At 48.4% G+C, this 16,208-nt stretch overlaps 7 protein-coding genes across 7 annotated transcripts; 3 read left to right on the plus strand and 4 right to left on the minus strand.

Moving 5' to 3' along the window:
• Nucleotides 1-2,046: 2,046 nt before the first annotated feature.
• Nucleotides 2,047-2,866, plus strand: AFUA_1G07560 (MYB DNA-binding domain protein; the record flags this gene model as incomplete). Its single annotated transcript, XM_745409.1, has 2 exons — nt 2,047-2,513; nt 2,650-2,866. The coding sequence occupies 2 exons, from the start codon at nt 2,047-2,049 to the stop codon at nt 2,864-2,866; spliced, it is 684 nt and encodes a 227-aa protein (XP_750502.1).
• Nucleotides 2,867-3,380: 514 nt separating this feature from the next.
• Nucleotides 3,381-5,044, minus strand: AFUA_1G07570 (tRNA (carboxymethyluridine(34)-5-O)-methyltransferase; the record flags this gene model as incomplete). Its single annotated transcript, XM_745410.2, has 4 exons — nt 4,693-5,044; nt 4,222-4,632; nt 4,035-4,159; nt 3,381-3,864 (listed from the first exon to the last, which is right to left on the minus strand). Exons 2-4 carry the CDS (start codon nt 4,342-4,344, stop codon nt 3,381-3,383), a joined length of 732 nt encoding a protein of 243 aa, XP_750503.1. The 5' UTR covers nt 4,345-4,632; nt 4,693-5,044.
• Nucleotides 5,045-5,349: 305 nt separating this feature from the next.
• Nucleotides 5,350-6,996, plus strand: AFUA_1G07580 (tubulin-folding cofactor B; the record flags this gene model as incomplete). The annotated part of the gene is made up of 4 exons (XM_745411.2): nt 5,350-5,642; nt 5,717-6,011; nt 6,344-6,563; nt 6,662-6,996. The coding sequence occupies exons 2-4, from the start codon at nt 5,742-5,744 to the stop codon at nt 6,994-6,996; spliced, it is 825 nt and encodes a 274-aa protein (XP_750504.1). The 5' UTR covers nt 5,350-5,642; nt 5,717-5,741.
• A 424-nt stretch (nt 6,997-7,420) lies between these two features.
• Nucleotides 7,421-9,944, minus strand: AFUA_1G07590 (Cupin domain protein; the record flags this gene model as incomplete). The annotated part of the gene is made up of 5 exons (XM_745412.3): nt 9,586-9,944; nt 9,360-9,505; nt 8,079-9,299; nt 7,738-7,986; nt 7,421-7,644 (listed from the first exon to the last, which is right to left on the minus strand). Exons 1-5 carry the CDS (start codon nt 9,648-9,650, stop codon nt 7,421-7,423), a joined length of 1,905 nt encoding a protein of 634 aa, XP_750505.2. The 5' UTR covers nt 9,651-9,944.
• Nucleotides 9,945-10,088: 144 nt separating this feature from the next.
• AFUA_1G07600 (ribonuclease H2 catalytic subunit RNH201) lies at nt 10,089-11,180 on the plus strand (the record flags this gene model as incomplete). The annotated part of the gene is made up of 1 exon (XM_745413.1): nt 10,089-11,180. One exon carries the CDS (start codon nt 10,089-10,091, stop codon nt 11,178-11,180), a length of 1,092 nt encoding a protein of 363 aa, XP_750506.1.
• A 351-nt stretch (nt 11,181-11,531) lies between these two features.
• pex16 (peroxisomal membrane protein PEX16) lies at nt 11,532-12,875 on the minus strand (the record flags this gene model as incomplete). Its single annotated transcript, XM_745414.1, has 4 exons — nt 11,532-11,655; nt 11,716-12,553; nt 12,618-12,650; nt 12,722-12,875. The coding sequence occupies 4 exons, from the start codon at nt 12,873-12,875 to the stop codon at nt 11,532-11,534; spliced, it is 1,149 nt and encodes a 382-aa protein (XP_750507.1).
• A 573-nt stretch (nt 12,876-13,448) lies between these two features.
• AFUA_1G07620 (SAE2 C-terminal domain-containing protein) lies at nt 13,449-15,692 on the minus strand (the record flags this gene model as incomplete). Its single annotated transcript, XM_745415.1, has 1 exon — nt 13,449-15,692. One exon carries the CDS (start codon nt 15,690-15,692, stop codon nt 13,449-13,451), a length of 2,244 nt encoding a protein of 747 aa, XP_750508.1.
• Between the last annotated feature and the right edge of the window lie 516 nt (nt 15,693-16,208).

Genomic DNA, 16,208 nt, shown 5'->3' on the forward strand with positions numbered 1-16,208 from the left:
GTAGTAATATTATTGGGGCAAGAAGCAGAACGACGAAGTTTGTTTGGAAATAAAGCAAGAAAGAAATATACAAAGGGAAATTACTGGATAAGATAAATGAGGAAAAAAGAACAGATAATTTATTATTTAGGAATTCCGTTCAGAAATTGAAGGACAATCAGTGGTTCGCACACCGGGGTTCCCGGTATGTAGTTCAAGTCTAAGTACAAAAAGGGCTTAGACTCACTTTATTTTACCTCTAGGTCCCCTCTGGTCCTCTAGTGCCCCTCTTATTTCCCCTCGTTTGATCTTTTCATGAATAATCTCATCGTCAGATCTCCAATCGAGTCTTCATACGTGCACCATTGCCCTCCACTTGAAGGTGGATTATCAAGAAATAAGATCAACGACGTTTTTAAGATGCTCGAGTCCAGAGAGCACAAAGTTACATGGCCCTGCAAAGCCTCGTCGATACTTCCTTCTCTCGCAGATTTGGAAGATAACCTGATCGCTTTATTCCTCCACCTGACTGTTGCCTATTGTAATCTCTTCCTATCTTCACGAGCATGCTAGGCATTCATCAAATAATTAAACCCAGTCATCCAAACCAAAAACCCGGGCTCGGACGTTCTGAGAGGTTTGACCGCTAGAGAAGGCTTTGATTAAAGCATCTAGGAACCTGGTGTGGAACCCGTTATAGCTACTCAAAAGAGTTGGGAGTATTTTGTCAGAGACTGGTACCAAGTAATAATAATAATAATACCTAAATAATGGGATAGTTCAGAGAAATAGGCAATGGACCCTTCTACCTACCCAACCAATGTCCAGGAGTTGTCTCAACATCAAAGGCACTCCTGGAGCACAGGGAATAGAAACATTTAACGGAGTACAAAGCTAGCATACGGGAAGGTACAGGACCCTAGAACCTATGTAGGTACATGAACAGACGCCCATGTTGCGCCGTAATTAGGTAGACAAATCTTACCACCGTTGGTAAACACAGGTAATAAACAACCAGAAATAATAACAACCTTACACTAACGGTAAATAATAAAAATCATCATTAGTATTAAAATCATCATCAAACTTGGGTAGACGAACAACAACGGGGCCAGCTCGAACCCACCTCACCACTGAAACCTGTTAATCACCTCCGTCCTAAGGGTAGTCTCGTAATCTGTGACTTGTAGGCTCAAAGGCTCATAGGTCGACCTTCCTTGTACTCTTTTGTGTCATAAGAAGGTAGTATCTAGTAGCTACCTTTTAGTTAAATTACTACTATAGCTGTAAAAGCCTCTAATTTGCTGTCTGCCAACTGCTGGATCAGCTGTCAACGATGATGATCTCTTCCTATGCATCTCAAACTGTTTCATCTTCCTTTTGAATCTGCCTCCTTTTCTTTGACCTTTTTGTCTTTTCTTCCTCTTTTTCTGCTCTTTTCCCTCGTGATCCCGGATCGCCCTTCTTATCTTCTCGTTGGCATTATCTGTTCTTTATACTATCCTGACCAGACCCTCTTCACTCCATGAAGTCTCGCATCTGATACTATACTCGAATCGTCACATAAAGACTCGTTCGACCATTGACATATTCTACTTTCAATCCCTCATCTGTTAGAAGGCCTCACTTGGATCCTACACGATATTCCACTTCTCAAACCTTCGTCTTTACGCCCAGTGTTTTGATATTGTTGTTATCTGCGTCTTGTCAACTTCGCGCTATTTGGTGGTTTACCTTGCAAACGTCACACGGCCGGACTGTGCCATCTACCCATCTTTGCTAGAACTTTGGAGCTAGCAGGGTAAGCAAGTTTGCGAGATAGATTGTCTATCTCAAATTGTTTTTGTTTCGGGAGGAATTCAGCTTTATCACTCGACACTTATATCAGCCTAGATTATCTTCCTTCTTTGCTCTTTCTGGGTCTACCGATCGACAAACACATCGAAGGTAACCTTATCTGGCCGGTAAGCCAGGTCATCAGGAATCTTTTCCTCGTTTGCATATACATACTTTGGCTCATAGCCCACAACCATTGCAGGCTGAGTCTCTCCATTGCGAGTCGCGCATATGATTGCGTTACAAAACCAGGCTTTCTACCCTCCTGCCAAAGTGGATATCTCACTGCTTCTGAAGCCCCAAGATGAGGAGGAAGCCGGCCCGGTGACTACTACGTCCGCCTTCCCTTCGAGGACCCTCCCTCCAGCTTCCATGGGCCAAGCGATGCCTGTCGCAGCCTCGACGCCTTTGTCATCTGCGCCGCCTCTTACAGCGAAAATCCCAGCATCCGTCCCTGCCAAGCGTCTGCAGCCAGCCCATACAGCCGAGTCCCCGGCCAAGAAGCAATCGAAGTGGTCCCCCGAAGAAGATGCACTCATCATAGAGCTGCGGGGTAGTGGCATGAAGTGGGAGGACATCAGTAAACGGCTCCCGGGCCGAAGCGCTATCAGCTGCCGTCTGCACTATCAGAATTACTTGGAGCGCCGAAGCGAGTGGGACGAGGACAAGAAGAACAAACTTGCAAGGCTATACGAGAGGTACGCTTCTGAAAAGAACGGCCCTGTCTAATCTGGCAGAAAGAATTTGATTTGGGAATTCAACCTGAAGCTACGAAGACGACTTGCTGACTAGGAGACTAAAGGTTCAAGGCAGAGATGTGGTCAAAAGTTGCAGAAGAGATGGCCATTCCATGGAGAGCCGCGGAGGCTATGCATTGGCAACTAGGGGAGCAAGAAATGGCACGCCGAGCTGGCGTAGTCCCATTTTCGTTATCGAGTTCAGCCATAGATCCGCCAGCGACCAGAGCTCGCAGGGTCAGTACATCGTTATCTCGCCCAAGAAAAGGATCTGCATCACGTACTATTCCTCCGCCGCAACTTCCGTCAGTTGAAGAACTTACCGCTGGTGTTCCTGCGTATGCGCCAGCCCCGCCTTTTCCCCTACCGCGAGATGCCTACCAACTTGGCCGTCCTCTGGACTTGAGCGGCAGCCATAGCGGGCATTTAGGACCTCCCTATGGGTTGCCGCCTCGAACGCTGCCATAGCGGAATCGAAACGATTCGAAAGTCCTCGTTTTTGCCCTTTTCCTTTTTGTTTCTGATGTTTCTTTCCCTTTATTTTGGATTCCGTGCGGTTATGATATGCATAGCGCAGGTTGAAGGTGTTCCTCACTATTCGTGAGGGGAGTTCTCATAGAAACGATCTCCGTGATCCCCTGGATTTTTGTTACTGAGCGTTTCCAGGAGGCTTTCAACTCGACGAATTCTCTTTTGTCATCACCCATCATATATGGTGGACGTTATATGCAATTTACATGAACAGAAAACGGGGAGCTATGCAAGGTAGAGGCTTCTTGAGGCTGGTTCTCGAAGTCCAAGGTTATATCGATCAAGCACAACTGTCCTCTACTCTTCGGATCGTGTCGCAATTGCCCACCAGTTGTCTTTTTCATAGCCCGAATCTAGAACACGGCCACCCGCTCTTTCAATGTCACGTTCCAGTTCTGTTGCCTCATAGAGGTGATAGTACCGATGGAAAGTCCTCGGCTCGTCGTCAGAGCTACCATTGGCAGACTTCGGTTTCAGGACCCAAGGAACCATGACGTCCTGCTTGTCGCCTTTGTCCCAGCCCCTGCGGCTGGTCTTTTGTTCCAGGGCCCAAACATACAGCAGGACTCTGCCTCCGGACGATTTATCTGAGGCAGGTTTCAAAGTGCGGAGAATTTCGCGGATGGCCCGAATTCTCCGTTCAGGTGTGGACAGATGATGTACAACAGCAATTGAGATAGCGAAGTCAAATAACGAATCTGGATGTGGCAGATTCAGGATGTCCGCTACAATAGTTGAATGCGGCTGGTGTTTGACGGCGATCCGGGCGAGATTCTCGGAGCTGGCTAGCGTTAGCTATCAATCCTTGAGTGTGAGAGAGAACGAGACATTGCGAAAGGAAGTGACAATGAATGAACAAAGATATATACAAGATAAAGAACGGATATCATCCTGAGCTTTCTATAAACCCGCTCATACGAAGCAAGTAGTAGAACATTTGAGAAGACCTACCGATCCGAGGCGACTATAAAAACTTCTTTGTTTACGGACAAGTACTTGCCATTGCCGCACCCCACATCAAGACCAATGGACCCCGGCATCAATCCTTTGAGGAAGTCTTCCACAATCGGCCATGGCTATTAGACAGATCAGCATCAGTTTACTAATGTATCGATGACAATTAGGGCGTGCTACGCACCTTGTAACGGGTCGAGGAGAAGTGTTCTGCAATCTGTTGATACACTTCATGTACGTTTTTCTCTTCGTAGGCCTCTTCTTCGGGCAGATTCGGCGTAGAATCAGGATAAGAGGACGATGCCATTTCGGCTGGGTTTTCTGCTGCTGCGACAGACTCGGCTTTAAAATCCCTCACATGCAAAATCGGAGGGTTCCGGATTTTCTTAAGCTGTGTCGTTTGCAGTCAGGGGTACACAGTGATTGTAAGAGAATACAGAGTATCATCAATTGAGGTACATCGGTGCATCTGCAGATTGTGCCGCCAAGACGTGCAGTCTTGGTAATTCAAATTTCAAACAAAGCGGTATTTTTCTGGCATTCCATCTCAAGTAAGGTACGATTAAGGTTGTGTCTGGCCTTGCTACTGCTGCGCCTTTCGGAGAATTTCTGAATCAGCAGCTGCTGTCAGGCTGATGGTAGCTAAGGTACGTACCTTATCTTTTGGGTAGCAGGCTACGGAGTTAGTAGTCGTCTTATTCCGTAGTGTTGTGTGCAAAAGTCCTAGAATTGAGTCCTTCCCAGTTATTGATCACAGCGCCTAAGGCAGCATCAATCCATGCAACTGCATCCAATATATATATATATGTACATATGTATATACAACTTTCTGAATTACCGGAGGCCGGAGATTTTATCTGCTTTATCCCGGACAAGCCAAATCAAAGCTAGCACAATGTAGGTCAGGTAGATATGGACTTGCTCCATACTTTGTGTATAGATGGAAAAAGGCTTGGCTGGTGAGATCATTCATTGAGCAAGGGCGGATGGAAGTACGGTCGTCGGCCTTAGCCTCAAGTGGTCAATACGTATATAGTTGATTAATGAATTTATCTAAGAATCTGCCATTAAAAATATACGAGAGCTCAGAATAACCCAGTCTGGTCTTCCAGTTCATCTGATAGTTCTGGATCAATCCCGACCATCACCATACACATCGTAGCCTGAGGCACACACTCGCGCCTAAGGGGGCCAAGAAATGGAGGTGGCTCTATGTGCGTTTTGTGCATCACTTGATGTCGAGACTCCAAACACAATTTGATATGCTCGAAGTGCGAATTCTGTAGTCCTGGTGAAAATATATATAACGTCTGTGAGTGACTTGAAGGCCCACTGTTGTTCTCTGTCCTCACCTTGTCCCTCAACGAAGATCTGGTACGTTATAGGGGATCAAGACCATGGTCGCTTCTGAAGCCTATTGTCTGGTTCCAGTGTAGCAATACCACTTATTATCTTCACATATCTCTGGCACTCTACGAGAATACCTCCCTCGTTTTCTCTTGCTCGAGCATCTGGAAGATTCCCCATACAAGACTTTATGATTCTCATGGCGTTTTATCTTCGCGTTGCCTGCAATTCGCCTGCCACCATGTGACTGATAGGCGTGTACATGACTTCAATTGGGATTCCTTCATTGTGAATAGTATATAAAACTCAGACCTTGGCTGACCTCCATATAGTTGATCTACTTTAGCCACATTAGTGATGGCATTCCAACCCCCGCCGACAGATGTCTCTGTCATCGTCACCACGCCTGGTACAGCAACTGGTTCCGAACCGCGCTTCCTGACAGAGCGTCGAGTCACTCCGACATGGACTGTCCTGCAGCTGAAATCTAAGTTGGAGACGATGACTGGCATCCCCACGAACTGTCAACGTCTACTACTGAAGGCACCCGGGCGTGCTGATCAGTGTGTAGATGGAGATGACAGTATCATCGGCAACTGGGGTCTAACGAAGGGCTGCGAGATTGAGGTATGAGCCGTCTTTCTTCTACCTTTTTCCCAATCCGACAATTTCGTCCCTTGTACGCTCGAGCTTAGACGACCCTGGTTATTTATCGTTCATCTTCGATGGTTGATCTGTCAGGCATCGGCAACTACAGCTCAATGCTTCTTGACTTGTTTGTCTTTCCTCCGGAAATCGGGATGTCAGCCAGCTTCAGATGAATGCACCTCATGGAGTTAGTCTCAAGTGGCAGTTGGGCTGTCTAGGTGCCTGACAGCGATGGCTCGCTATTTCGTTAGAGCAAGCAACCGACCAGCACATTCCATTGGTATTCGCTGAACAATAGCACCATTTCATAGGTTCACGATACTCGCCCTCAAGCCGCACGGCCCAATTTCAATGATTTGTCCTCTGTGGAGAAATATGTCCTTCCCTCAGCCACGTATGAGTCACTTCCAAACTCGGTTCTAGCCTGGAAAAAAACCCAGAAACTCGGCAGGTTCGACCCCAAGGCCCTGTCACCGAAGGAGTCGATGCAGAAGCAGGCAGAGAAAGATACCGAGGATGTTCGCGTTCGGGGTAGGTCACGATAAAATGGCGACATGGAGTTGAGCGACGGCTCGGCGTTATCCAGTCATAAAGATTATTCAGATTATTTACTGACCGAGGGATGGCAGGCATCGCCGTCTCCCGACGTGCTATTATCCTTCCGTCATCGCCTCCACACGTTAGGCGAGGCACAATACGCTATGTTGGGCCTGTGCCTACGATACCTTTCCCTGGAGTGGACGTCACATCTGAAGAAACTTCCGACCTTGGTCCCCAACCTATCTGGGTAGGAATTGAACTCGACGAGCCTACCGGAAAGAACGACGGTAGCGTAGGTGGCAGACGCTATTTTACTTGTCCTAACAAAACGGGCGTCTTTGTGAAGCCCGAAAAGGTGGAAGTCGGAGACTTTCCCCCATTAGACTTGTTTGATGACCTGGACGACGAGATGGAGGAAATATGAAAATACTTTCCTTATCTCAGCTGAGCAAGTAGTCCAGCGGGAAGAGAATCATAGAAACAGAGAAAAGGGAATGGGAGGGCTAGCATCGGTCTGGCACAATAAGTTTCTATTCAACAATAAATCCAGTTATACCAAGCTCCCGCTCGAGATAGTTGTGCTCATTCGCCGGAAAATAAGAGATGGACTGAAAAGTAAAGAGGGGAAAATGTCACAAGAAACCCCGAACACCGTCGTTCCAGTACCCATGCTGGTGAATCGCTACACTGAAAAAGGCCAAAGCCACAAATTGAATACAAAAAGCCAATATAGAAGAAAGCTTCTACAGCATCTCAACGGTGAAAAAAAAGGAGGAAGTGCACCTGCGAACACGCTCGCAGTCGGTTCCATCCCACAGGAGTGACCGAAACCGAAGGGAAGAAAAGGATCATGAAGCTTTAGACCCACTTCCTGCCTTTTGCTTGCCTTTTGGCCTGCCTTTACCAGTACCGCTTGGACGACCCTTTTGAATTGTTGACTCGTCTTCAGTTGAGACAGCTGGCTTGGAAGCTGATCCGGGGCTGGACTGGTCATTCTCCACCGGAACACAGCCTTGCGTAAAGAAGAGTCGAGCATCCTTCCCATGCGTGTTCGCAAAACTGTAATAATTGCCTGCAACCGAAGAAAAAAAAAGCTAATCAGCATGCGCAATGAACTGCAAAGGAGCTAGACACAAGGCGAGCACGCCCTGAAGAGGCTCCTTACCTCTTGGCACTTGAAATACACAGCCCTTTCCGGCGCTGAATTGCACACCAGATATATCTACCTGGACCCGTCCGTGACACACGTAGAAGACCATGTGCATCTTTTTTGAATTCTTGGGTTTCTTGACACCCCCTGGCGGCAGTTCGACGATTCCAGAGCCGATGAATGGGGAGCTCAGCAGCTTAGCAAAGCGGAAGGTAGAGTCTTTGACATCTCTCGTCTCGATACCGGACGGAGCATAGGCGATATCTACAATTACCCTGGGTCAGCGTACTTTGATGTGATTCAATAGCCATGCGACCAGAGAAAGAAAGGCAAGGCAACTATTCACAAGTACTTACCGAGGACCTCCTCTTCGATAGAACCGGCTTGGGTATCTGGATCCCATTTCCTAACATAACCATGCAAGACGCCGCCTTCTTTCTCCCATGGATCGACGTAATCGTCGTCTTCATTGTCCGAATCATCGTCTCGACCCTTCCGCGACTTAGATTTCTTGGATGACCGCCGTTTACTGACTTTCCTCTTCTCCGGTTCCAGCTCCTCTGTTCGGATGATCTCTTTGATAGTCGAAAGCGGATAGCGATGGCCTTCGGCGGCCTCGCCGTCTCCATAAACGCACCTCTCATTTTTCCAGTAGGCAAGCGGTCTAACAGACACTCGCCCCGAACGAGTGTGGGTTGCGCTGCCATCAGTGGGTATTTCCCGCTTTAGTATGTATAGGCTCCGACCCTTTAGAGGTCCCGTACGATTGACATAATTTTCCACAACTTTGTCTAACATTGGATTTCCAGAGCTCTTCAACCCCTGCCCAGTCTGACTGGCAGTCTTTGATTTCTTGGAAGGTCGTTGTCCCACGGTATCATCTTCATCATTGTTCATCTTTTGCGATTTTGGGGGTCTCCCAGGGCGCTTTCGTTTCTGTACATTTCCTTGCTCGCTCGTCTCACTTTTCTGAGTGACATCTTGGGACCCAGTTTTCTCAGTTTGTGCAAGTTTTTTAGTCTTTGGGGCGATTCTTGATCGCTCTGTTTTGCGCGAACCGGCGGCTGTGTACGACGAAATACCAATGTCGACACGATTAACGCGCTCAGAATCATCCTGTTGATCTTCCGCCAAAGTGTCGTCGCCAGCGTCGGTAATGTCGTCATAATCGTTTCGCATATGCTCAAATGCATTCGCATTTTCGTCTCCGTTCATTTGACTATTAGCGTCACTGTCTGAAAAGTCAACTGTGACCGTGGTGTCTGCCGTCTTGTTGATTCCTTTATTATTCCGCAGGCCATTGACATGGTTTAGAGAGGGCGCATTGATGGAACGGTTGGTAAGAGGGGATACATCACGCCGTGTTTCGCCCTTAGCACTCCCAAGTCCCTTACCATCTGATGGACTGGAAGAGAGAATGTCACGTTGCGGGCTTGCAGAAGATCGCAAGCCGGGAGTCCGCCGGGGTGATCCACTCAAGCCGGATTTCATAGGAGATCGCGCAACCGGCGGCGGGAGGAAGGATGCGCGCCCTCCGTTCGTTCCACCCAAGAAGTCAGCGGGCCCCAGCCCGTTGCCTGTGACCAGGCACAAGATCAGCATGGTCGGGGACAAATCGGAAGAAGTAGATCACACACCTTCATCCATGGACATTCCATCGGACCCAATCGTTGTGTTGTTGCCATATGCTTCGGGTGACTTTTCGGGAGACGAGAAAATCCCATCAATCTCCTCCATTCCATGCTCGTCGCGCTTGCCTTCTTTTAAGGTGACTCCCGTTCGTCTACATCCCGTGCCATGGTCAGGGTTCCCTTGCCGAAATGACGGAGGATTCCTCAGGAGATATGCCCCTGCATTACTTACCTCCCAGCTTTACCGACGTTAGAATAGTCATAGTCGCGAGTTTTTGCAGGCCCGCGAGGAGCCATTGTTGCGGAGGTTTAGTAGTGGTGCGGGAAACAGTTTCACCGAATTATTGGAGCGATGCACGGAGCTAGCAACATCCGATGCCAGAATCTCTGTGACGTGAAGCTTTGCGAGTAGGACGACGTATCTCATGCAGGGGAACACCCTGTGCCTCGTGCACTAATAGGATGTTAAGGGAGGGGAGTTTAAGCGTTGGGCAAGAGTAAAGATGATGGTTACTTGGGAGGGGAATTACATTGGTATTCATGATGGGCGGCGAACAACGCGCGGAAGTGCCGCTAGTCCGGAACGGTTCTTGACGCGTCCAAACCCTCCCAAAGTGCAGTCGCCAGGCCATACAAGCATGTGAGTGTCTTCCAACATTCGCTGATGAATTAATCTGAATAAATCTACCTGTTCTTGAACTTATTTCTTCTCTAGACTTTGTCCCTGCTGCGAATATGGGAGAATCCGGCTTGAGTGTCGCCGGTACTCCAGATGCATGGACCTCCGCGGGCTCTTTCATCCCTCCCAGTATAGATCGCGCTCGACTGCTATCTGGAGAGTCCTACGCTTACTATTCTCCATTTCCTCTCGCAAGTACAGGAAGGTCTTCGCAGGTCACTGGTGACAATCATACAATCACAGCAGATTTTTCCACGCCATCCACATCCTCGTCACCAAGCTATTTTGTACTGGGTGTCGACGAAGCGGGACGTGGTCCAGTTTTGGGCCCCATGGTATACAGTGCCTTTTATATTCCGCATACTCTCCATCACTCCCTCCTGGCTCGCGACTATAGCTTCAACGATAGTAAAGTTCTCACTCCTGGTGTGCGCGCGAACTTGATGCGGCTGCTCTGCACCGCTGGAAATCCTCTCCATGCATCATGTGGGTGGGCGACCAAGGTCTTATCTGCGCGAGATATCTCTGCAGGCATGATGCGGCCTACATCTGGTGCATATAATTTGAACGCACAGGCGATGGATGCCACTGTTGAAATAATACGCGGCATTGTGGAGGAGCGCAGAGTAGACATTAGAGAGGTCTACATTGACACAATCGGGAATCCAGCGACCTATCAACAGAAACTGGAACGTATTTTCCCTACATTGAAGATCACAGTCGCGAAGAAAGCCGACGCTCTATACCCTTGCGTAAGCGCTGCAAGTGTGGTCGCCAAAGTCACGAGAGACATGGCACTGGAGTTCTGTCACGAAGCCGTATACGGACTACAGCGATATGAAGCGCCATCGATGGAGGTGGCCACAGACAGCTGGGGAAGCGGGTATCCCTCAGATTCCAAGTGCGTCAGCTGGCTCAGAAACCATATGGACCCCATTTTCGGATGGGGCAACGAGTGCCGATTTAGCTGGGGAACTGCAAAAGAAATGCTTGAACTCAAGGGAGGAACTAGAGTCGATTGGCCGGTCGAAGAGGAGGGCGCTGCACCGATCAAAGCCTTTCTACTTACCACCGCAAGAAATGCAAAGAGAACTGAACAGGATGAGTTGCGGGAATGGTTTGGTCGCCGATCAACGGAGGTTCTTTGAAAAGGTTCCGTCCATTTGGCTTCAATAGGAAAGAATGGTGAATGTTATGATACCCCATTGAATTAGATTCTAAACATGTCGAGTTTGAAAAACAAATATTCCAAAAGGGACCACAAATGTTCCATGGGTATCTCCTTGAAACTCCCTTGTGAAGCACACATGACACACCAAATGAGACTTTCCAAAACGCCGAGTAATCATCGCAATTCAGACGAACAGTAAGATTACACAAGTAGCCATTCATCCCGCAGATCATGGGCCTGCATGGCCTTTTTAAATCACAACTGGAAACTGATCTAAGGACGGCAAGCACAAGGAAAAAGGCGGGTTACGCAATGAAAGAGTGAGTTTTCACAGCGTTGCAGTAGAGAAATAGAAGTTCTCCCACAAGTATTCATAATCTTCGATGACGCTACCCACCAGATCAAGCAGTGGTTTACCTTTCATCTTGCTGGTCAACCCCTTTAGCCACGACCTATATCAGCGTTAGCTCGTCGTTTCCTTCACCCCAAATGAAAGGCCAGGGATTGCATACTTGGTAATGTTCTCATAGAATGCACCGCGCATAAGCCACCAGCCCATAGCCCAGCCTCGCTTTCTCAGTTCCTCCCGTTCAAGCCCTGTGAGGCCACGAAGGCCACCTGCTACCCGCTCGCGGAAATCGGATTTGGCAAGCTGACGACAACCATACTCCATAGCAAACCCGATCAACCAGGGCCTCCAGCTTCTCTTGTCCTGCCGCCATCTTTGTAGCGCTAGTGCATAGATGACCGGCCGCAGGATGTGCAGCACTTCTGCCAATTGGCCCTGACCACTGACACGGTGCAACAGCGACTTCGGCGGCTTGATATCATCAGCTGTTAAGACTTTTGATATGAGGAAGTTGGAAATGTCGTTGGCATCGGGTAGAGAAGGAAGCGATAATCCAGTGCGCGGCATAGTCCAGCTCAAGTCCGCGGACCGCTCACTGACGGGTGTCTGCATCCCATTCCAATCACTTGCTTCTTCCTCCGTAGACCTAGGATCTACCTCGCGCTCAGGTAACGGTGGGCTGACCAGTGGCCTAGAATTTGTGAGGCGCAGTAGAAGCAAGCGACATGTCGCTTTGATGATCTCGATGAGAACAACGACGCGCCAGCGTACTTTTTCACCTCGACGTCGCGCGATCATCTCCCAGAGCAATTCAGTGTATCGTACCATCTGAAGCGTAAGAGCCACCTGATGATAAAGAGCCGAATGAGATATCCAATATTTTGTATATCGAGAATGAGGTGTTGGAGCCGGCCGCGGAACTGTTGAAGGAAGTCTCGCAATGACCCGGGAGACGAGGCTATCATGATAGAGCGAAAGGAGCTGAACGCCAGAATGGACTGCTCAAAGAGGAAGATTGTGAGCATATGGATATTTGCTAAGATGCTTCAAGTGTATACAGACCACATTCTGATGATATTTCGGAATCTCGATACCGCCCTAGAGCTAGATTAGCTTTCCCTTCACAGTCGATGAAAAGGCGCTTGGGGGCGCTTCTGTGCGGTCCTCACCAGGAATAATATATGTGAGAGATCTCAATGCAGACTCGACTTGACCCACGGAGCTGGCATTCTTCATCACAAAATCTTCATACATAGTAAGCCATTTAGACGGCTGCAATAATGTTGCAGATACCGGACTATGACTCTTCAAATCTGAATTCATCTTCGATGGAAAGAGCTCCAGAAGTGTCGAACAAGCTACAAGAATATCACTTTTTGCAAAAGCAATTGAAGGTTTCGAGGCTGCGAAAGAGAGCCATCAGGCTGAGATCGAGATCGAGATGGCCTCGCTGGATGGTCGCAGGAGTCGAGTCTGGGGTACGGAGTACGGAGTACAGCGGCACGTGTCCGGCTCTTACCCAAGACAAGACGATGCCGAGGTAAGATTCCATAAAAGGGGGACTCTGCACATTATGACCAACACATACCTTAATCCTCAAAGTTGTAGAGAACTAAGCAAGAGTACCTGTATTGTTTATGAATTTGCCAGTTACCATCAACGAGGTTGGATAGTCAACTTGTGTTGAGTCAATCAGCTACCATTATTGCGGGATTGCGATATGCAGCACCATGCACATGACTGGAGAAGAGCATCAGAGCCGAATGGGAGGAACAGACATGTTGGATCACTTAAAAGAATGGCCATTATCGAAGCGGTTTGCTTACTTGGGATACTAAGGTAGCATTGGGCTAGACCGTTATGTTTCCAATACATGCTGTTATGCACATTTCAAAGTCATTCATCAGCGAATTTCCAGATTCCGCCACGCATTGCTTCTCGATACCGCTCCTTCACTTTTTCCCTCTCGAGATTGTTCGCTACTTCGCGATCATGTTCCAGTTCTTGTGTGTCAGGCATGTCCGTTCGCCAAAATCCTGGAGGCGTGCTGGGACGCTGATGGTCATGCCTATGTTTACTGTAGAGGTTGGCCATGCGCCTCGCTCTGGCCTCATGGAGGAGGCTCTGACGTTCTTCGGCGCTCAGCTGGTCGAGTAAATATTTCTCTTCACCGAGGTAGTCCTCCAACATTTTCTGCTCTTCTTCTCCATCGTTTGAGCCGTCTGTTCCATCGTTTGAGCCGTCTGTGGTGGTTGGCGGGCAACCAAGACGCGCCATAGCATGGAATTTCTCTCGGCAGCAACCCGGGCGCGTGCAACCACTGATACACTTGCGTTCATCCTTTCTGCGGACAACTGTGTCATACGCGAAGTCTAGGCCTTGATTAGCATTCGTATTAATCTTAAAATGTCTGAGACCGAGTTGGTGGAGCGGTCGAGCTCGAAAAGGTGCGTCTTCCGAGTGTGCAGTGACCGTATCAGTAACTTTGAACGAATGCGACCGCGGTCCTTCCTGTGGAGAGGCTTTTGACTTCTCCCGGTTCCCGGCGGATATGGAGGGCCTACCAATGGCGGATTCGGTTGGCTCACTGGATTCTGAGGCTTCCTTGACACGCCCCGAGACTTGTGTAGATGCGTCACGGGAAATGTCTTGTTGGTCAGGCCCGATCTCGGCAATGTTTCCATTCTTGTTCTGTACGTGCAATGGATGTCGGATTCGCAAAGGCCGTTCTAGGAGATCGTCCAGCCGCTGACGTATCAGTACGTCGTCTATGCTCGTGCTTGTCCGTGTCATCTGGCCACGGGATGCCTGCTTCACTTGGCCTCTCCTCGGGACGAGCTTCAAACTCTCATCACCATCTTCTGCTACCGAGTCTAAGGCGCACCCGCTACGTCTCTCCGGCTTATTCGATTGCTTTTGCTCCAACCATATCCTCCGGCAATTTGCGCTTGGCAAATTAGTGTCCACAGATTGAAGTACTGTAGGCCGCTTGGGAGCCAGCCGGGTCGGTTCCATCTGATGGCGATTCAATTGTAGAGCCGTTGGATTGCGGGGCAAAGGAGACTTGGTAGTGTCTGATGGAAGCTCATGGGGCAGGCCGTCCAGACGATAGGATTTTCTTTTCGTCGGCGTCTCGATTGCGCTACCAACGTCGTCCAAGTCCTGAGTTCCAGCTACATGGTGATCAAGGTGAATTCGTATGGGGCTAGACATGCTCTCGCTCTTTATCAGAACGGGCTGCGCCAGCTGGTCGTCAGCCCGAGTGCCGTGGTAGCCGCGCTTAGTCGAAGCATGGTCTGTAACTGTATCACGCTTTCTTTTCAACGCCCCAGCTTGCAATTCTGTCGAAGATTCGAGGGGCCGAGGAGTTGAAGCGGTTTCGTCGCTGTCGATTGAACTTTCTGACTGTGTTGACAATGGCTCCATGGAAGCAGCAGGCGGCAATCCGCCATTGCCTTGTGTGTTGTCTCTGGATGCAGTCAAGTCGGACGTTGGAGTTGAGTGTATCTGTACAGAAGCACCTCCAACCTTCACCGGCAAATCAGTGGGACACAGGGGCGAATTTTCTGAGGGGGTATGTGTCATATCATCTCTAGTATTTTCTGGAACTTGTTTAAATTTGACTGCACGGCCATCAAGTACAAGCGTGAATTCTTCTTTGTTAAGTTGAGCACCCCAGTACTGTAACTTTCTTTTATGTCGTTTGATTTTTGTCTTGAGATCTTTGGACGCATCAATCAGGGTTTGGAAATCTTTATAAAGCGCCAGATATTGATCCCAGACGGCCTTCATTTTGTCCGCTGCGAAGCGGCCATCGTCCTGCTCGCCAGTCTTAAATACCCACAGGAGGTGTTCTGGTGAATAGACGTCCTTTAGTTGGACCAATTTTTCCAGTCCCTCAATCTCCTCCAGGCCCACATTATTGCGACGAATTTCCTCTCTTAAGAGGGAAATCTCACGGTTGAGTTTCAGGACCTCTGCAGAAGCATTATTTCTGTCTGTGCCTGCTAGCTTTACGTCTAGCTTCTTGACGTACTCGTCGCGACGCGTGAGTTCCGTATGTAAGGATTTATAGGCGTCATCGAAAAGTCTATCAAAATTCTGAGAGACAGAGACATGTAACTGTTTCAAAACCTCCATGAGGGTCGGTTGCAAGTTGCATGTAAGTCGCCCATCGCATCCCTGAGACTGTTGGGGTATTATACTTAATTACCGCTTGAATCACGAAATGATGTGTTGCGGTCCTCCGTTCTCCGTACTATTCCTGTAATTGCCAGCTCCGTGTTACCTTACCTCGAAAGGTACACAACCTAGTATTAAAAGTGGACTGGGATTATACAGGTCGCCAGGTCACCAGGTCGCTAGGTATATAACTAGTAATTACCAGTACGCTACCAGTAAATACTAGATTTATGCTTGCTAGGTGGCTTACTAAGATTTTTACATAGGTCACTAGGCTGAAAACCTAGTGACCCACCTATATTAGATTACATACTAAGTAGTAATAGTAGTAGTACTAGTAGCTACTAGTAGCTATAATAAATTACCTACCTAGTGAGCTTTGGTAATATATAGTAATATATTATAAAAGTTATGCAAAGTTGTGCATATCTTATTACTATAAGTTACTAGAATTTACTATATAGAGACTAGATT

Source organism: Aspergillus fumigatus, chromosome 1 (assembly GCF_000002655.1).
Source record: "Aspergillus fumigatus Af293 chromosome 1, whole genome shotgun sequence".
NCBI classification, from domain to species: Eukaryota; Fungi; Ascomycota; class Eurotiomycetes; order Eurotiales; family Aspergillaceae; genus Aspergillus; species Aspergillus fumigatus.